The sequence below is a fragment of the Lutra lutra genome, chromosome 10 (assembly GCF_902655055.1).
Source record: "Lutra lutra chromosome 10, mLutLut1.2, whole genome shotgun sequence".
In the NCBI taxonomy this organism is placed as follows: domain Eukaryota; kingdom Metazoa; phylum Chordata; class Mammalia; order Carnivora; family Mustelidae; genus Lutra; species Lutra lutra.
In genome coordinates this window covers 84378977-84400908 of record NC_062287.1, presented here as the reverse complement: position 1 = coordinate 84400908, position 21932 = coordinate 84378977, and the positions used below count along the sequence as shown (strand labels likewise).

At 35.2% G+C, this 21932-nt stretch overlaps 1 protein-coding gene across 5 annotated transcripts in view; it reads left to right on the top strand.

Moving 5' to 3' along the window:
• IMMP1L (inner mitochondrial membrane peptidase subunit 1) overlaps positions 1 to 21932 on the top strand; it is a 91512-nt gene that overhangs the window by 54884 nt on the left and 14696 nt on the right. For all 5 annotated transcript variants that reach the window (XM_047690791.1, XM_047690795.1, XM_047690794.1 and 2 more), the window contains 3 exons: positions 6526 to 6659; positions 8258 to 8346; positions 12996 to 13122. In XM_047690791.1, coding sequence (XP_047546747.1) covers positions 6526 to 6659; positions 8258 to 8346; positions 12996 to 13122 — 350 coding nt within the window. The remainder of the gene's footprint in view (positions 1 to 6525; positions 6660 to 8257; positions 8347 to 12995; positions 13123 to 21932) is intronic.

Below are 21932 nucleotides of genomic sequence, written 5' to 3'. Positions count from 1 at the left end.
TGTAGGACAATTGGTTGAGTGTGTGACACTTGGTTTCAGCTCAGGTCATGATCTCAAGGTTTTGGGATTGAGCCCCATGTCAGGCTCCACACTCAGCATGAAGTCTACTTGAGATTCTCTCTCCCTCTCTGTCTGCCCCTCCAGCTCGTGCTCCTTCTCTCTGTAAAATAAATAAATAAATCTTTTTAAAAATGTAATGTTGGAACAACATATTTGATTTATAAACCGTGTTCAAATTTTCCATTATCCACATAATATCTCTTATTGCCTTTTTAATTTTCACTCCAGGGTCCAATTAAGGATTTCATACTGTATTTAATCATCATGTCCTTTTATTTTTTTTGTAATTAAAATCACAGTTTTATAATTTTTTTTCTTTCATTAAACTTAAAATTTTTTAAGTGTTCAAGTTGTCATGTAGAATGACCACAGGGATGTATGGAATGGATGTGTCTCATTATTCATAATTAGACTTAGGTTACACGTTTTAAGGAATAATACACAGATGATGTACTTGTCATTGGATCATGTCAGGAAGCTACATCATATCAGTTTGTATGCAGCTAGATTTGCTCATTTGGTTAAGATAATGTTTGCCAGATCTCTTCATGTAAAGGTATTTTGCTTAAATAATAAGTTATTTACTTTAATACTTTGCACATATCCTGTTTACCAACAACATTTTACGCAGTAATTTTTAGCATCTATTAATGACTCTTGCCTGAATCAGTTACTACATTGGTAGTAGTTTTATTTTTCCCTCTGTATTTATTAGCTGGCATTTTTTGATAAAGAATTCTTCCTGTCTCCAACAGATACATCTTTTTAAAAAAATCAGTATGTACTCAGATTTTGTTTTATATCTAATGTATTATCTATTACTTTTATTAATTTTTTTAAATCCCACATTTGGCCAGTAGGAGACCTTTTAAAATGGTTCCTATGTCTGCATTTGTCTTAGAGCACATACTTGCTTTCTGACACAAGATTGTTTTGCCATAAACGATTTCTCCTATTGGGGAATGATGTTTGGAACCCAAAAATCTGAGTGCTAAGTGTGCTCTTACTACTGCAGGGTCATTGCTTCTGTTCAGTGGTCAGAGCTAGAATGAGATTTAATATAGGCAGACAGACAGACAGACAAATACACACACACACACATATTTATTAAGTAAATTTTTTTAATGTTCTTTTATTTATTTTATTAACATATAATGTATTATTTGCTTCAGGGGTACAGGTCTGTGAATCATCAGCCTTACACAGTTCACAACATTCACCATAGCACGTATCTTCCCCATGTCCATAACCCAGCCACTCTGTCCCTCCCTGACCACCCTCCAGCAGCCCTCAGTTTGTTTCTGATACCTCCAACTCATCCTTAACCTCTCATTCTGTATTTCTAGTTTCTTTCTCTCTAACATTAAGAATCTTGCTTCCAGTAGTTTAATGCTTACTCATTTGTATTATCTGAAATACACATAAAAGAACAATAAACCTACTAAGAGAAGTTTGAGATTTCATTTGCAATTTTTTTTTTTTACCTTAGACTCTATCTTTCTATACGGTGTTCAAAAATACTTGAATTACTTCTTCTGTTTGGTAGTGTTGGCATTTTGAGTATACAGATAGGCTTATTTTTCTTATTTTCAATTTTAAAATTCCCATTTTAAATCTTTGTTTGTTTACTTCTATTTTTTTTTTGGCTGTGTAAAGCATTTGACTCAGAACTATACACAGAAGTATATTTATCCGTATCCCTTTCACACTATTCCCACCTACTCCCTTTATAAATGTAGCCGTTTTCATTATTTTCTGGTTTCCTTTTTTAAAGATTTTTATTTTTTGAGAGAAAAAGAGAGAGTGGAGGTGGGAGGGAATGGGGGAAAGCAGACTCCCTGCTGGGCTCAGTTCCAGGACCCTGGGATCATGAACTGAGCAGAAGGCTGACACTTAACTGACTGAGCCACGCAGGTGCCCCTGGTTATTTTCTTTATGAAAAAAAAAATTTAAAAGTATTCTCTTCCCTTTTTTCCAGAACTGTTAAGTCACTACATATACTTTTTTTTTTTTTTTTTTAGCTAGTTTACCTAGAAATCATTTCATATCAGGTCATAGATTTTTTCCCCCCCATGGGTTTATAAAACTCCTCTGTGTAGATATACTGTAATTTTGTTAACCTGCTTTCAATGGATGTGTATTTGACTTGCTTCTGATTTTGCTATTTCAGATAATGCTAATATAAGGAATCTTGTGCACGTGATGTTTGAATCTTGGAGCTGTATTTTTTTGGATAATTCCTAAAAGTGGGGATGGTTGGGTCAGAGAGTAAAATATATGTTATTACAATAGCCACATTCCTCTTCTTAGGGGTTGTCTGTTCTGCATAACCATCAGCAGTGTTTCAAATGCCTATTTATGAGTATTACTTCATTAATATCAAATATTGTAAACTTCTACATGATGAATTATTTCTTTAGCAAGTGGTATATTATATCATCAGGGTGCCTATGGGAAACAGCTGACATACTCAAAGTAGGATAATTTAAGGAAGGTTTATTTACAGAAACTAATTACAGAGGTGTGTGCAAGATACTGGAGAATCACCAAGGTTGGTGTTAACAGGATCCAGCATCAGTAAGTCTGTTTTCACTCCTAAGCATGAAGGGACCAGGGGAAGGAAGGGTTATAGGAACCTAGAAGAGTGATTACTACATAGGAGACTGCCTTTGTTCCAAAGACATAGTGAGCCTAAGAAGAGTCCACAGGTAAGACACCAGGAAAATACATAACTCTTCCTTCCTCTGACTTCCTGAGGGTATAGGAGTGCCTTGATGTATTTCATCTCGGTCAGTTTTCCTAGGGCAGAGAGTAGTATGAAGAAGGGTGGAGAGAAATCTGAAGGGGACAGCAGAAGTTATCTGGTACATGTATGCACATATAGATTCATGGACCTTTGAAATAACTGTGTAAACCAGAGGTTTAGAACCTCTGTCTTAATCTTTTCTCCTAGTAAGGCTACTGCATGCCAGCAGTGTGTGGCTTATTTGTGTTTTATATGAATGCTACTTTCCACTCTGAGATTACTCTTAAAAAGAAAAAAATTCATGAGTTCTTATTCTCAATTTCAGTATTTGTCAACAGTGCTTCTCAATGCACTTTTAAAATACAAATAGTCTATCAGATTTCGCTCTAAATAGCTTCATAGCTCTCTTTTCCCCCTTAAGAGACTAATATCTGAAGTAATTTTAGCTACTTCACACTCCATCCTGTTGCCAATATCTATTGGGAAGAAACAGTGTAAACAGTGTCTGTTAACCTCTTTCTTCTGATCACTCTCATCTATTAATTTTATTATTTTATGAGACCATTTCATTACAAGCATTGTATTTAGAGTTGGGCATTGTCTGTATGATTAAAAAAAAAAAAAAAGGCTTTATGGCCCCAGTTACTACTGAATGGGAGTTAATAACAAGCCTTCTCAGTGATTCAGAACCACTGTATAGTTACGGCATCTTTGTATTTTTGAGTATGTTTTTTAACCAAGTGGATTCTATTGCATAATCCAAATGTTTTAAATTTTGGTAGATTGCTAAGTGATTTACCTTCTAATTTCATCTTTCATCAATGCTAGCAATTGTTTCTTGGCAAGAGCCATATGTTTCCTCTTATTTAATATATCTCCTCTCTAATATCAGCTAAGCCCATTTTTATTTTAGTTTTAAAATTTAATATCCATCTCACAACTTTTTAGGATTTATTATCATGGATCACATTTTCAGAGCGAAGCTGTAAGACTTATCCCACTTTCCCTAATTTTATAGTTAGAGCAAAGTAGTTCTTAGGCAACCTAATTAACTTTATTAACTTAATATAAAATTTACTCTATTATTGTTTCATTTCTCCTCTTAAGAGTCTGTTTGAGGGGCGCCTGGGTGGCTCAGTGGGTTAAGCCTCTATCTTTGGCTCAGGTCGTGATCTCGGCGTCCTGGGATCGAGCCCAGCATCAGGTTTTCTGCTCAGTGGGGAGCCTGCTTCCTCCTTTCTCTCTGCCTGCCTCTTTGCCTGCTTGTGATCTCTATATGTCAAATAAATAAATAAAATCTTTAAAAAAAAAAAAAAGAGTCTGTTTGAATTAATAGTTTCAGTTATAAAGTGTTTTTATTTTTAAATGGCACTTCTTATTTTTTGAGCTCTGAGAGTTAACTAATTTTTAAAGTACAACAGTTATAACTAAACCAAATTTCTTATTCCTCCCTCTGGATGAGAGAAGTTATTTTTCCATATTACCTGAATGATTTAATAAGAAGACTTATTAAGATGTTACTGAAAATTTCTTTTGTCAGTGAATATGACATTAACATGTCTCTTCATTAAAATCTCCAGCGGTCTTCTCATCATTTTGAATATTATAACCATTCTATAATAATGAAGATATGGAAGGTAATAGGAGACTGGGTTCAAAATTTATTCATTAATTTCCTCAGATAAGCCTTCTGTTTACTGTCTTCTTTGGTAGGCCCAATGGATTCAAACATGATTAGCACAGTCATTGCCCACAGACATATAAACAAATGTAGTGTAATAAGGGAAAAAATATAAACAATATAGTGTGGTAAACATTTTAATCAGTGTATGCCTAGGGAAGGTGAGTGACACAAAGCATAGGTAACATTTCGTGGGAGGGTGCCAAGGAAGACTTGTTAGAGGAGGAGATATAGTAAATGTTTAATAGATGAATGAACACTAATAAGTAATATAACACAAATAAAAGATATAGTCCTGAGCTGTAGGCTATAAAATTCTATTATTTGAAGATCAGTTAGCAAGAAACTTAGATAATTGAAAATGCAACTAATGTTAAGAGGCTATAGAGCATATGTGGATTGCCAAGTGAATAATACAGCAACTAGCATTTATCGAAATACTCTGCAACAAGGATTACATGTCTAATTGCATATAATCCTCACTAACTCTCTTAGATAGGTATTAAGTCCATTTTACAGATAAAGACATTGAGACTTACTGAAGCATAATAACTTCCTGGAGGTCATACAGCTAAAATGGTGGAGCCAGCTTCCAAATTCAGGCAGATAAACTTCAGAAAAAGTGCTCTCAATGCCATATATTAAAAAAAAAAAAAAAAAAAAAAAGACCCATGGGAACCGAGAAGAGAAAGAAAATCTTGCCTCTTGAGAGCATTTGGAGAAGAGTTACTAATTAGATAGATGAAGGATATCATGAAGAATATTCCAGGCATGGGTGTTGACATAAGTGTTCCCTGGCACTTGTTTACTTGAAGAACAAACCAATATTATTGACTGGTCAGATCATGTAGGAGTATCAGGGAAGATCAGGCTGGAAACGAGGATGGGATGGGGGCCATCTGTCATGGACCCTGAAAATGAGTCGAAGTAATCTGTACTTCATCTAGGAGAGAGCCATTGAGGTTATGGGAGCAGGAGAGTAATTAATACAGAAGTCAGTTTAACATAATGATTAAGTTCTTGACTCCATCATTTTCCAACTTTGTGATGTTGAGTACATAAGTTTACTATTCTTAGCCTCCTTTTCCTTATCTGTAAAATGAGGATGGTAATAATATCTGCAGAGGTTAATTTGTAAAGCCTGACATATAGCAAGTATTGAGCAATGTTATATGTTATTATTACTGATTTGTTTCAGTAAATTTAATCTGAGAACAGTGCATAGTAGTCTAGGCCTATACCTTAGGCTATTAGTTGAGAAATTCTTGAAACACAGTTGTAACAGGTAAATGGAAAGGAAAGGACAGATTCGTAGGAATATTTTAGATGAATAATATTAACTATTTATGGAGCTTTTAAAAAAATCTATATAGTTCTTTATATTATTTCATAGTATTCATGTGCTTATTATTGTATCAATAATCAATAGCTGACAACTGAATGTAACTGTGTAATTTATAAAGCACTTTGACATGTTAATGGATTTTATTCTCAGAATCATTCTATAAGATATTATTTCCAGGCCAAGAGAGGTTACGTAAGTCATTGAAGATCACGAAAGTTAATGAAAGTATCAGTTTACTACTTGAATTTCCATATACCTATTCTAGTGCTTTCTCTTTCATGTCGTATTATATTATGGCAAGAGCTGATAAAGTATAGCAGGCAACAGTATGAAAAACTATTATTAGTACTTTGAAAGAGTTAATATCTTTTCTTAGGTATTTATATTAATACCAAGAAAAAAATCAAAGCATGAAAGGAGACAGATAAAATCAGAGTTTACTAGTTATCTAATTTATATGTAAACCCAGTTGTATTATCTGAATATAATCTCTATTCAGTAGATCAAAGTATTAAGTGGTTTTAATTTGCCATTTAAAATATTGTTAGGACAAATGAAAATAAGCTCTTGCTTTTCTGCACCAAACTGCATTAGGCATTTACTACATTCTGGGTGATTGTAAATATTTTACAGTTGAGTTGTTTCGTGTTTTAAATAGTATTGATTATGAAACTTTTTGAAATTTACCATCAGGCCAGTGGTGGCAGAGTCTGCATAGAACTATGCTTCGTGGTGTTCTGGGAAAAACCTTTCGACTTATTGGCTATACTATTCAGTATGGCTGTATAGCTCATTGTGCTTTTGAATACGTTGGTGGTGTTGTCATGGTAAGTTTTACATAAAAGAAAATAATAATTTTAAGTATGTACTTTTTTTAATTGAAGGAAAATGTATTTTTCCTTTATTTTAATTGAAGTCATTTAATGACTAAATTGTGACTATTGAAACAAAATCTTTCTAAATTTTGGTATATAAGAGACTATGTTGGAATCAGCACTGGTATAAAATTAAGAACCATTACTGCAGATTCGGTTCTGTATTATGTTTTATTCTGACAGGGGCCCTATTAAATAATAATCTAATAATAATAGTTTTTTTACCATTTATTGAATTCTACTTTCTGTGTTCCAGTGATGTTTTATGTTTTATATTTATTAATTCATTTAATCTTTTCTACTCTGTGAGATACTTATTAGAAATCCATTATACATATGAGGAAACTGAGGCTCAGAAAGCTTAAGTAACTTGCTCCAAGTTCCACAGTTAGTAAATAGATTTGGAGTTTCAACACAGATTCTCCCAATTTTCAAAACTCCTGCTCTTAACTAGTTGTATTTAACTGTCATTAAAACAAATAATTATTCTGCCTTCTGTCAGTATTAAAATGTTAAGGCTGTCCCCCCGCCAACCAATGCTTTTTCTAAATATTGCATCATAAATCCATCAACTTTGACTGTACTAATCTTTTGTCATGTAAGTGAAAGAATAAATTGAATGTCTAGTGAGTGGGTTTTGTTGGTTTTTATCAGGTTTACCCTAAAGGATTCACAGTCATACAACCTCAAATTTAGCTGGAGAAATGCAAATAAATATAATTAACTGAAAGTCTCCTCTTTGATTTTTTAAATTTACATTAGTACTTCCAGTGGGCTACAGAGGTAGCAGATACCAGCTTTCATTGTGTTCTTTGTTATTTCTGCCTGAGTAGGATATTTTTGAGTAAAAAGTTTTTTATCAATGCCCAAGTGAAATCAGTGGAGACTGCTGTATTTAGATATTTTAAGTGGTGATCATTTATTACAGTTTTGAGGTATATATGAATATCATTGTTTTAACACATACTAATAGGAAGTCTTTAAAATGCATCTCATTATGCCACTATTTTTCAATAGAAAAAATAAATTGCAGCCCCATCAAATGAGTAAGCTATTCTGTTGGAAGAGAACTCAAGGCACGAACTTATTGAGAATAGTACGATACTACTTAGTAAATTACCATCATGGGCAGTGGGTATTTGATAATAGCAAGAAGATAAATAAGTCATTCATTTATTTATTCAAATATTTATTATCAGCTTTATGCCAAGCACTGTTTTTGGCAATGGGTATGTAACTGGGAACATGAGTTTTAAGGTCCCTGACCTCATGGAGCTTACATTATACAGGGTAGTCAAAATTTGGAAACATAGATATTTTATTCATGTATTGTAATGTATTCTTGGTAAACTATTTTTAATATATTTACCTGTGTTTCCAGATTAGGTGGCCACTGTAGGGTTGAATGTATAAACTTATAAATTTATAAATCACCTCCAAATTTGAAGAACATTTGTTTGATTTTTTTTTTCTTAAAAGCCTGCTCATTGATTTATGTTACATTGAAAAAGGGTTTCAGTTCAAATTTAAAAAATTACCTCTCTTTTCAGTGTTCTGGACCATCAATGGAACCTACAATTCAAAATTCAGATATTGTCTTTGCAGAAAATCTTAGTCGACATTTTTATGGTATCCAAAGGTAAATTTATGTCATAGATATATTAAAGTTATAGTGAAGTCATGTATACACATTGTATCTTTTTTGTAGCTTATCTGTAAAAACTCTTTTGTAAATAACCAAATTAATGACCAGCTAGTTAAAATTTTGATTCACATATTTTCTCTCAGTTGAAGAAATTTTTTTTTTTTTAAAGATTTTATTTATTTATTTGTCAGAGAGAGAGAGAGAGAGAGAGAGAGCACAGGCAGACAGAGTGGCAGAGGGAGAAGCAGGCTCCCTGCAGAGAAAGGAGCCTGATATGGGACTTGATCCTAGGACGCTGGGATCATGACCTGAGCCGAAGGCAGCTGCTCAACCAACTGAGCCACCCAGGCGTCCCTCAGTTGAAGAAATTTTAATAGTTTCTGTAAACATGCTCAGTCATTGTTGGCTAAAATAGAATAGCAGTCCCTTTTATAATGTACATTCAAGCCTACTTTACTTTTGGTGGGGGGTGGGTGGCTCTACAGCATTTTGAGTGAAGAACCTAGGGACTTAGGAACATTATATACCAAACCAGTGATTGGCTTCTAATTTTTTTTTTAATTTAAAATGATTATTTTTAGACGATAGAGCCAATAGAGCTGGGACCCAGGAATCTTATGTAATCTCAGTCTCCTGATTAATTAAGTTGAAAAACTTCTTGACAAATACTGTTTGCCACTAAGTTTTTAAAAATCCTATTCTAAATGGTGTTTCCAGTCCCTGTGATACTGTTTATTCTACTTACATATGTATTATTCCTTCTGAACAAATGTCAAGTATTAGTAATTTAATGTATTTTCTAAAGGGCACCTCTCTAATTCCCTAAAATTTTGGGTTCATTAGTTTTTCATAATTCTGAAAAAAATAATACCACTTTTTCATTTCCATAAACTTCAAATTTGACTCACTAGAGTTGGTATTTAGCTTATGGCTTAAGTAGGTTTAAACACTCCTCTTTCGTTATTTGCCTCTTCTGTAGTCTGTTTCACATTACCTAAAAGTCATCAAGAATGGTGTAAAACTGTTCTTTGCATTTTTTTTTAAAGATTTTATTTATTTATTTGACAGAGAGAAATCACAAGTAAGCAGAGAGGCAGGCAGAGAGAGAGGAGGAAGCAGGCTCCCTGCCGAGCAGAAAGCCCGATGTGGGGCTCGAACCCAGGACCTGGGATCATGACCTGAGCCGAAGGCAGCGGCTTAACCCACTGAGCCACCCAGGCGCCCCTGTTCTTTGCATTTTTGATTCTGTAGATAGAAGTTATCTCTTGGTCAAGCTGTATATTCTAGCATCGTCCTACGTAAAATTCTTCAGATATTTTACTCATAGCGACTTCAGGACACCTAATTGATAGTTATGGGGTTATAAAATAAGACTTACATAACAGGTTGTGTTTTAGCTTTCTTTCCTTTTTAACTTATATCCAAATCACTTCATACAGTCTTTGGATTAACTGGAGACGTAGCATCACTGTAGCATGAAGATAGGCTGCTGTTTTCCATGCTAATGACATGATTTTACTCTCATACTCCTTAAGCATTCTTAACAAGGAGCTGAACTTGTTGGCTAAATAGATTTTGAATGAATAGCTCAATATCATCTTTTTTTTTTAATAGATAATCTTTGCACTCAGATGAGTAATATAAGTAACTGCATTCAGTAACTTAATTAAGATTCTTAGAAGGTTTCATTTTGTATTTTGTTTAGTCAGGGGGCCCTTAGGTTGAGGGACAGCTTAAAATCTTGCATTTATATGACATATACCAAATAACTTTTACAATCAAGGTTGTCAGTTGGTAAGTTCAACTTTAAAAATACTACTGTTCTGAGTATTCTTTTTCTTTTGTCTGTAGCATAGAACTCTGAGATTTCAGGGGAATCTCTGACCTTTGACAAGAGATCTGTTAGCTAGCTGCTTATTTCTAAAGCTAGAATAGGAGCTCCTGGGTGGCTCAGTGGGTTAAAGCCTCTGCCTTCGGCTCAGGTCATGATCCCAGGGCCCTGTAATCGAGCCCCGCATCGGGCTCTCTGCTTGGTGGGGAGCCTGCTTCCTCCTCTCTCTCTCTCTGCCTGCCTCTCTGCCTACTTGTGATCTCTGTCAAATAAATAAATAAAATCTTTAAAAAAAAAAAGTTAGAATAGCCATCCATTTAGGCAAAAATGAAAGTCTGCATAACTGGTACCTAAAGCTCTTGGATCTCTTCAGTTAAATGCACACAACACTCATATTTAAAACAATCAGAGTCTCTTATTACTACTATTACTACTTATTCTTTCACCAAATAATGAGCACCTAATTTATAAGATAAGATGTGCAGTACAGAGAATGTTAAGATGAACAAAATATTGACCCTTTTCAAAAGCTTACGATTTAGTTGGATAATAAGCATGTTTATAACTATAAATGAGAGGAATATTTAAATCTTTGTTCTATTAAGCTCCTTTTAAAAGCCTATGTGAAGGAGTTGAGAAACCAAGGAATAATTATTTCGATCTAAGTTCTATGCATATATCTAGTTATACCACCAGAAGTATAGTCTGCGTAAATATTGGTTTCCATAAAAACTCCTTAACTGAGGGGCACCTGGCTGGCTCAGTCAGTAGACCATGTGACTCTTAATCTTAGGGTTTTGAGTTCAAGCCTCACATTGGGTGTGGAGCCTACTTAAAAGTAAAAAAGTTAAAATTAAAATTAAAAAAATTTAAAAAGAAAATAATTAAAACATCTAAGAACCACGAGAGACTGTGGAATCTGAGGACCTAACTTGAGGGTTTTGGAGGGGAGTGGGGTGGAGGTTGGGTAAGCTTGGTGGTGGGTATTGTGAAGGGCATGTATTGCATGGAGCACTGGGTGTGGTGCATAAACAATGAATTCTGAACACTGAAATTAAAAAAATAAATAAAATTTTTTAAAAAATTAGAAAACCACCTTGAGTGAATTATGGTTATGTTGCCATGTAAGTTCAGAATTTGTTTTAAGGATCATGTTGATTATTTTGTTGAAAAATGTAAGCTGAATAAAACACCCACAGAAAACATTTCTTTTCCCAAAGCTAGCCAAAATCAGCTTTGTTTAGTATGATCTTTGCAAACTTATTCATCTGAAAGTTTCATTGGCATGGTTCCATTTGGTTGAAAAGAAACTGGTTTATCCCATTTCAAAAAAAGGGCAGCCTTGTATTACCTGCAAATACAGAATTTAGTGTTTATTTTTTTTTTTTTTTAAAGATTTTATTTATTTATTTGACAGAGATCACAAGTAGGCAGAGGCAGGCAGGGAGAGAGGAAGGGAAGCAGGCTCCCCACTGAGCAGAGAGCCCAATGCAGGGCTTGATCCCAGGACCCTGGGAGCATGACCTGAGCTGAAGGCAGAGGCTTTAACCCACTGAGCCACTCAGGCGCCCTAGAATTTAGTATTTTAATAGCTTTCAACTCTAACCACAAGATATTATCATTCCAGTGAATATGAGTACTGTAAAATTTCTTAGGAGTATGGGTGGTGTCTTTTATTACCTTACATCAAAATCCTTCTTGTATATTCCTCTTTGATTTAGTTGTTTAAGATAATTGTTTTACCTCCCAAACTAAACTTTGTTAATGAAAATTAATCAGATTTTCATTTTTAGAATGAAAACAAAGTTTAGAACCAAGAAGCTTAGAATTCTTATTAATACTTATATGTAGCGATAACTAGGTTTCTGATTTGACTGTTATTTTCCTTTTATTTTTATGGCTTTTGATATTTTGATATATTCATTTTTTATTATAAGTGACATCAAATTATTGTGGAACTATGTACACATAATATAGATAATTAAATCCTTTCAAATACGTGTGTTAGTCAACAGAATTCACTTATTACTCTTTTTTTTTTTTTTTTTTTTTTTTTTTTTTTTTTCAGAAAGAGTGTTGTGTTCTCTTTGGCTGGGGTGCTTAGTCCTATTTTGTCCTTCCTCCATTTTGTCTCCTTCGTTTATACTTTTAAAGATCTTTCTTATTCTTCTAATACATGTATATTTTTATTTCTTCCATGAATCGTGCCTTCTACGTGTAATCATACCCACTGTGTTGGTATTATATATTTGATATACCAATTTATTTTTGTAGTATATGTTTGGGCAGCTTTTAGCATTTTATTTGGTTGTGTCTTCTGATATTGTTCCTCAAAAATAAGTTTTTTTAACTATACTGTAAATTATCTGGGTATGGTGTATACATTCTTTGAGCTCTAGGGAAATATTTATGCTGTCCCTATGTTTTTATGTGCTCTAGAGGCGATCAGTACTAATGGCTGGACAGTAAAATTTACTTAATTTGTTGGTACTTACGTGGAATTGCTTTTCTATACTTTTGGTTTTAAAAATTTGGATACAGAAGTTACACATAGTGGATAAAGTATAAGAAGATGGTTGTTATGGTATTACCAGAAATTTTAAAATCTTCTAAGAGCTTTTCCACTACTCTTGGTGGATTTTGACCCCTAAAACTCAGTCACAAAATTTCTCAAAGCTGGTAATATGAGAGGGTCAATATGTGAGAGGACAAAGGGTTTGGCTTTAAGTTATACAAGTATTATAGCAGTGCTGTCCGTTTATTAATTTTTAATAAATAACATTGACCTTTCTTTTGACTTTTTTCCCCTCAGAGGTGACATTGTCATTGCAAAAAGCCCGACTGATCCAAAATCAAACATTTGTAAAAGAGTAATTGGCTTGGAAGGAGACAAAATCCTCACCAATAGTCCATCAGATTTCTTTAAAAGCCATAGTTATGTAAGTAACATTTTGTTATTCATTGATTAACATTAACTGAACACACTGACAAAAGAAAATAACTTAATTCACATTTTGAATATAAATTAAAATGCTGCATTCAGTAGAATTTAAGTATGTTTGTATCCAGAACAATTTGGCCATTATATTTTATATATTTTAGTTTCTTTTCTTTTTTTTTTTTTAAAGATTTTATTTATTTATTTGTCAGAGAGAGAGAGAGGGAGAGAGAGCAAGCACAGGCAGACAGAATGGCAGGCAGAGGCAGAGGGAGAAGCAGGCTCCCTGATGAGCAAGGAGCCCGATGTGGGACTCGATCCCAGGACGCTGGGATCATGACCTGAGCCGAAGGCAGCTGCTTAACCAACTGAGCCACCCAGGCGTCCCTATTTTAGTTTCTTTTAAAACCCTTCTTAAACATACAATATAGGGGCGCCTGGGTAGCTCAGTGGGTTAAAGCCTCTGCCTTCAGCTCAGGTCATGATCCCAGGGTTCTGGGATTGAGCCCCTCATCAGGCTCTTTGCTCAGCAGGGAGCCTGCTTCCTCCTCTCTCTCTCTCTCTCTCTCTCTCTCTCTCTGCCTGCCTCTCTGCCTACTTGTGATCTCTGTCAAATAAATAAAATCTTTAAAAAAAAAAAAGAAAAAGAAAATCATACAATATAAATTTCATAGTAATAATTGTTATAGGCAAGATTCACCATCGGATGTCAAAATTTTGGGCAAAAGTTTGAGAGAAATAGTTTATTTGCACAGTCTCAAGGTATCTCTTTCAAGATATTCATTGCAAAGGGACAAATAGTAGTTGGTAGAGGAGAAACTGTCAGACACCACCTTAATTGAGTGATCAAGGTTAAGTTCACCAGTAAAAAGACATATCAACATAATATAACCCCTGAAGAGAAGCACTAAAAAAGGTGCATATCACTTTTGTGATATTTTTTGCAAAAGTAAGTGTAACCTCAGTCTAATCATGAGAAAATATCAGACAAACCCTAAGTGTCATTCTGCAATATAACTGACTAAAACTCTTCAAAAATGTCAAGGTCATGAAAAACAAGGAAAGACAAGTGTCTTAGATTGGAAAAGACAAAAGAGACATGCCCCTAAATGCCAACTGGGATCCTGGGTTAGAAAATTTTCCACTGACTTGTAGCAGCAAATCTGGTAAAATCAAAGTCTGCAGTTTAGTCTTTTTAAATCCTACTTAAATTTTTAGGATAGAAATTGTATATACCTTGCTCTAGTCAACTTTACTGTCCAGTTAGAAAAAGAGAGCAGGAATAGCAGAAAGGAAGAGTGAAGAGCAGATAGAATTTTAGCCCCTCACCAGTCACGTGGCTGCTGCGACAGCGCTTACGGCAGCGGGGGAGGGGGTGTGTGTGTGGCCTTTTGTTTACTCAGCCTATACTTGTCTACTTTAATAATTGTAACTTAATTTTTTTATTTTTCTTTAAATTTTCTGTGTTACCCTCAAATTACTGATGCAGCTGTTAGATCTATTAACTAAATTTACCTCTGTTTTTATCCCCAGTTTAAGCAAATAATTAGGTTTAATTGTCTTGATCATTGTGTATTTATTTTGAACTATAATAGCCTCTGATCGCCTTGTAAGTTTGATCAATGGATTACTAAATCTGTTATTTATGTACCATCCATAAGAGACTATGGTTCAGCAGTGCAAATGTTTTTAATGTTTATTACCACAGTGCTAAACATATTAGTAATTGTTAGCTGATGGTGATAATGTTGAAGGTGGTAGTGTAGTATCAGGTAACCTATTTTTCTATGACCTTCATCATGGACATTGTATCCCTTTGTTCTTTAAAAATGTCGGAATTTTACATAATGGTTTCACCTTCATATGACTGTTAACATTTCATGAGACATTCTAGTCACTTTTTTTTTTTTTAAAGATTTTATTTATTTATTTGACAGAGAGAAATCACAAGTAAGCAGAGAGGCAGGCAGAGAGAGAGGAGGAAGCAGGCTCCCTGCTGAGCAGTAAGCCCGATGTGGGGCTCGAACCCAGGACCTGGGATCATGACCTGAGCCGAAGGCAGCGGCTTAACCCACTGAGCCACCCAGGCACCCCCATTCTAGTCACTTTTAAGTTGTTTAGCAACAAGCATATACTTGAGACCAGAAATAATTTTATCAATAGGTAGAACAACAAAACATGTAAATGAAGGCATCGACTATCTGTGTACTTAAGCACCACATAATTGTTATTTTCTCTTTACGGGTTATTAGAGGAAGAATATCAGGGGATTAGATATTTGCTAAGTAATCTGAGAAGACAATCAGAGGACTATAAGATGTAAATTTTTTGACTATTCTATTTAAGGAAAATATTCTTTGAATTTTTATGTTCAGTGAATGGATAAATTAGAGGACACTGCCATATTGTTCTAGGTATATTCCATTCACCTTGGTTTGCATGTTTGTAAGTGACAGACATAATTGTAATATACTTTTGGTCAACACTTATTATATACTTAATCTGTATTAGATTCTGTTGAAACTCTTCACAAGGATTAATTAATTTTTAATCATCACAACAGCAACCCAATAACATACAGGTAGTGGTAGTATTTGCCAGATGAGAAAACTGGACAATGGGGAGGTTAAACAGATTGCCCAGTTTCAAACAGTGAAAAAAAGGTTGGAATTCAGACACAGATACCCCAGCTCCATCCAGAATTTGTACTCCTTACCATGCTAATACTGCTTGTCCAAAATATCCCCTACTGATTATTATTATTTATACTCCCATCTCATCAAAATGCGCTTCCCTAAAAATTTTTTGTCTTCATTATTCTTTAAAAAGAAAGGGAACCATTTCTGATCAGGGATAGTATTGGTCCTAAAAGAGAAGCCAGTGATTTTTTGAAAGCTTCCCTGCCTCCACCAGTTTTTCTAGGCTGGGTTTTTTGAGCATTAAGAATTTTGTAGTTATTACAGAACCACGTTAGCAAATGTGTTCCATTAATCAAGGTGATTTATAACAAAAATTCATCCAAGTTTGGAGCACTCTGAAGAGAAATCCAAGCCTTTGCAGGGTCTCCTCCTCTAGAGGGTTCCCTTTTTCAGTTATCTTTGAAGCACACTGGTGCTGTATTTTATGAAAGGGGTTCTTTCCTTTACCAATGTATCTTAGAAAAATCATTATTGTTTATGATGAAGACATTACTATTCAGATCTTGATTGAGCTGCTTGGTAAAGATGATGAATGTTAAGTGTGTTTTGAATTCCAGGTCCCCTCCCCCACCCCTTCACTCCCTAAAAATGTTCTCCTAAGTAGGTGCTTCAGAAAGCAAAGCACCAAAATCGTCATTTGGAACCTAGAATTTAGAGTTTAGCATATGAAAGAAATAGCATTGTTCCTAAGTTGGCGAAAAAGAATATAAACAGATCGTTGATTAAGTGATGTGGAACCATTTTATTCATTCTGGAGTTGTAAAAGTCCATGTGGCAGCAATACTTACAAACCATGATTTATTTTTTACATTAAGCATTTGGAAACTAAGCAATCCCTATCAGGTGCTGTTGCAGTGGGCTTTGCTCATTTCAATGATATTGAGGCCAGTAATTCTTGCCTTGGGTTATGGGCTAAGCATTGGCTACTAGGATATAAGCTTAATTTGTGACTTTCAAAAGAAATATACTCAGCTCAAACATCTTGAATAGCCTGCACAATAGCAAGGTGTGCTATGAAAGCCTATATAATGTAGTTTCCATTTTCCTAGGGATAGTAGAGCCAGGGCTCAGGTAATAGTGAAATTTTGTTATAAAGTTAATGAGAAGAAGAAGAAAAACACTTCATAATTTTTCCGAAGGTAACATTGTGTGATAGTCCAGGGCTATGATTTTAATCTGTACTGTAACCTATTCCTAATGTTTAGGCATTTTGCAGTGTAGTAAATGTGCAATATAATAAGTTCTATCCGCAAACAAATATCCTATAAAATTTACCAATGAACAAACTCCTTTGACACCACAAACTCCTGTAGGAAAGACTGGCATCTGTTTACTCAGTTTGCCTGAACTTTGTGTTTTTTTCTTGAGCTCATTCCTGTTAGGTTTTGGTCCCCCACCACTTCATTGAAACAGTTTTTGTCAGGGGTCCCCACTGTTATTTATCCAGTGGTCAACTTCAGGCCTCATTTTACTTGACCTGTTGTTACTATTTGAAATATTTGTTCTCAAAACCTGGTTTCACTTAGTTTGGGGGACAGCACATTTTCTAGTTTTTTTCCTTGTCTTTCTGTTTCTTCTGAGATTCCTTTGTCGGTTCCTCTAAACTTTGGAGTAACTTAGGGTTCATATTTTTAAACTTCATCTCTTGTCCATATACACTCACACATTCATCCTGTCTCATGGTTTTAAATATTACCTAACTTAACTTCTAAATTTATATCAACTACAACCTCATTCCTGAACTCCAGAATCATAAATCTAACAGCCTACTATCTCCACCGTAGTACACAATGGGCACTTCAAACTTAATGTGTCCAAACCAGACTCCTAATCATCTTTCCCAGACTGGCTCATCCCACACATATCCCCATCGCAGCAATGGCGACTCCATTCTTCTGCTTGCTCTGCTTCTAAAACTTGGGAGTCCTCCTTGACTCTTTTTCTCTTTCACTGCGCATCCAGTCCATTAGCAAATCATGGTGGCTGTGTCTTTTAAATATAATCAGAATTAGACCCCTTCTTGCTATCATCTCTGTTACCTTTGGGGTGCAAGACAAATTCATGTCTTGTTTTCCTTCAGTAGCTTATGAACTGCTGTCTCTGTTTGTACCATTCCCACATTCTTGTATTTTTCTTTTAAGAATTATATATATGTGTGAATAACAACATCATTGTTGTTTTGGCAGAGATCTAAGCAATAGAAGCAGTTTTACATTTCAGAAAGAACTGATAAGATGTTCTCAGGATATATTAGTGGTATAGTGTTTTTAAAAGAAGTTGTAAATGGGGCAATATGTCAGTGATAAAGGTGTTTGACAGTAAATTGGAAAATATTTTTGAAAAACTGATCAGCAAACTGAAAAACTCACTAATGGGACAGCATTAGAAAATGGTCAGTCTATATAGTTAACACTAATAGCCCCTTAATGTGTACTCTGTATTTAGGTTATAGTTCAAATCCTTGAATATCCTAATGCTGTTTTTCTGTTTGTTTAAATGTCATTTACTTTAGCTAAAAGTCACAACCATATGGTGTTCTATTACCACTTGTATTATAAACACAAAAAGTACTCATGTGTAGGGAAAGGAGTCATCAGATTGAAAGGGCTTGTTTATTATAAGCTGCTGATACACTAAATCCTTATGTCATTTAAATAGAAGAACTACCTAATAATGTCACTCATTACAACTAGGATATCTAAACAAGGGACTTGCATTTTGCAGACTCTAGTGATAAAAACCTGTGCTACACATTCATTTCTCAGCAACGGGTCCCAGGATAATCAGTCATGGCATACTGCTAATGCCTTGATTGCAGCTGATGTGGAGGAAATATGTTTACTCTCTTGCTAAAGTGAGGTTCACTGCGGAGATGACGTGACTTTTTCATCCTATAGCTAACACAATTCTGAAGATAAATTTGACTTATTGTTTACAATTCTGAGGTTTTTTCTTCTGATATTAACATTAAATAATCACCTTTGAGGTCTCCACAACTTAAACATTTTCTGATGTGTTCTCTGAAGATTTTCAGAATAATTTATCTTATTTTAACAGTACATGTAGTTTATAGAATTTTATTTTGTAGAAATGTATTTTATCTTAATATGTTTGTATATGTATATGTAAATATATATATATTCATATACATATGCACAAAGATTAAAATTTCTGCTGAGAGAATAACAAGTCTTCCTGAAGTGGTTTTGTTCACCTAAATATATTTTAACCACTCAAAGTTGGAAAATCAGTGTCATTGCTGTGAGTCGAGGGGGGCAGTTTTGAGTTCAGTAAAATGAAAATATTTATGTATGTTTATCTGAAAGTTTTATGAGACCTCTCTACTTTAAGGTTGCCTAAAAGGAATTGGGAGAAATTAAGAAAACTGAAATTACAATGCTGCTGTTTAGTAGAAGCATCTGAAGCAGACTCCATCACTGATGGTAGTAAAAAGAATATATTCCAAGTGTCATGTGACTTCCCAATCTGATAGAGTGATCTGCTGGAAAGTTGCTGTTGAGTAGGTGAAGTATGTTCAAATGCTTTGAAATAAGCAACTAAATGAAGTTCTTCTGTTACCGCTTTGCATAATTCTTTGGGTTTCAGTGACTCAGTTAATGTTAGTCCATAAAGGCATTCTCATTCTACTAAACTATCATCTACTTAAAATAAGAATAGAAAGGAAGAATAATATGTAAAAGTAGGTGTGCATGGAATGCCTGGGTGTCTCAGTTCATTAAGTGTCCAACTCTTGATTTCAGCTCAGGTCATGATCTCAGGTTTGTGGATCGAGCCCCACTGTGGGCTCCATGCTCAGCAGGTAATCTGCTTGGCATTCTCTCTCTCCCTCTGCCCCACCCTTCTTGCGCACTCGTGCTCTCTTTCTCTCAAATAAGTAAATGTTTAATAAACAAAAATAAGTGTGCATGTTATAAGACAGTTGAAGATTATAAATTAGCAAGAAACTGTTGGCATTACAAGCCACTGTACTGCTAACCTACAGAAATGAGTGCTTTCTTCTTGCATTAGAATTGTCATAACTGTTGTAAGACAATATAGGAATTGGGGTGCCTGGGTGGCTTAGTTGGTTACGCATTGGACTCTTGATTTTGACTCAGGTCATATTCTTAGGGTTGTGGGATTGAGCCCCATGTCAGGCTCCACACTGGACATAGAGCCTACTTCATCTTCTCTCTCTCCCTCTCCCCATCTCTAGTCCTCTGTCTCTTTAAAAAAAAAAAGAAGAAGAAAAGAAAAGAAAAATGTAGGAATCATTTAGTTTGTTACAGCTAGTGCCTGTGTCCCCACTAAACATACATGAAGGCCCGACAGATTTGTCTCAAAACTGTAGGGTGACGGGGCGCCTGGGTGGCTCAGAGGGTTAAAGCCTCTGCCTTCAGCTCAGGTCATGATCCCAGGGTCCTCTCTGGGACTCGGGCTCTCTCCTTGGTGGGGAGCCTGCTTCCTCCTGCCTCTCTCTGCCTGCCTCTCTGCCTACTTGTGATCTCTCTCTGTCGAATAAATAAATAAAATCTTTAAAAAAAATTAAAATGTTTAAAAAAAAACAACTGTAGGGTGAGCAGTTTAAAATTTTAAGAAGCAACTTAATATTCTGATCTACTTCCTGTACATTGTATGTATAAATCTCCAAATCAGGAAGGATTAGAGAAACTTTCTGTCATCCGAAGACACTTGAAATTTGACCTGACTTCCCTATATAGAGAAAGTCAAAGTAGGTGTAGGGACATAGACCAATATGGACTTGTGACCCTAAGTGCAACCATTTTACCTGACCCCAAACCAATACCAGCATTTAAGCATCTTTAAGGAGGATGTCCTACGGAGCAGCTAGAACCACTGGACTTAGGGGGCAGGGAGTTGGGGTGGGAGAGAAGACTTGAATGCCCCTCAGCAAACGGGGGGGGGGGGGCAAAATTGGCCAGACATTAATGTCACAACTTTCCTTTTATTTATTCATGCATTTATTAATTCCACAAATACTTCCTGAGCACTTACTTGAGGGCCAGAAGCATGTTAGAGGAGATAAGTCTGCCTGTAGTGCTGCAAAAGCAGACCTTTTGCAGACCTTTCTGCAAAAGTGGAATATTCTGTATCTGCACTGTCCAGTACAGTAGCTAGTAGGCATATGTGACGGCTGAGCACAGGACATGTGTCTTAGACACACGTGTCTGATAGTGTGTCTGAGGAACTGAATTTGAATTTTATATAATTCGTAAAATTAAATAACCACAAATGTTACTAGTAGATACCATAATGGACAGTTCAGGCTTAGAAGTCTGTAGCCAAGTTGGAGGAGCAGACAAGAAATTATAATATGATATAATAGAATTATAGACAGGGTGCTGTGATAAGACATAAGATGAAATTTATCCAAACGGGGGTCAATAGGGTTTTTCCAGATTGGGAAGGTAAAACTTGAGTTGAAATTCTGAAGGATAAGTAGGAGCTGATCAAAGCAAGCCGTATATTCATAAAGTCTAAAAGGGAGAGTATAGCATTGTGCTTTGGGCAACTGCTAAAAGTAAGTTCTTATGTCTGGAACATATAGTGGGGAGGGGTGGGTAGTGAAGAGAGATAAAAATGAAAAGGTATGGGACGCCTGGGTGGCTCAGTTGGTTGGACGACTGCCTTCGGCTCAGGTCATGATCCCGGAGTCCCGGGATCGAGTCCCGCATCAGGCTCCCAGCTCCGTGGGGAGTCTGCTTCTCCCTCTGACCTTCTCCTTGCTCATGCTCTCTCTCACTGTCTCTCTCTCAAATAAATAAATAAAATCTTAAAAAAAAAAAATGAAAAGGTAAACAGGGCTCAGTTCCTTGTATGTCTCAAGCAGGGAAATAACATTATCAGACTTAGCTTTTTAAAAAATCACCCTTAAAACTTATTTTAAAAACTTTAAAAAATAATAAATATATATATACATATTTCTTATGGTTAAAATACCCCCAATATTATTAAATTATTGTAAAGGAATAAAAATAAAAGATCACTCTGATATTAGTAATAGATTAATAAAGGAAGGTTAGGAGTGACTCCTACTAGGAGAGAAGTTTTGGAGACTGAGAGACCCATTAATAGGCCATAGGACATAATT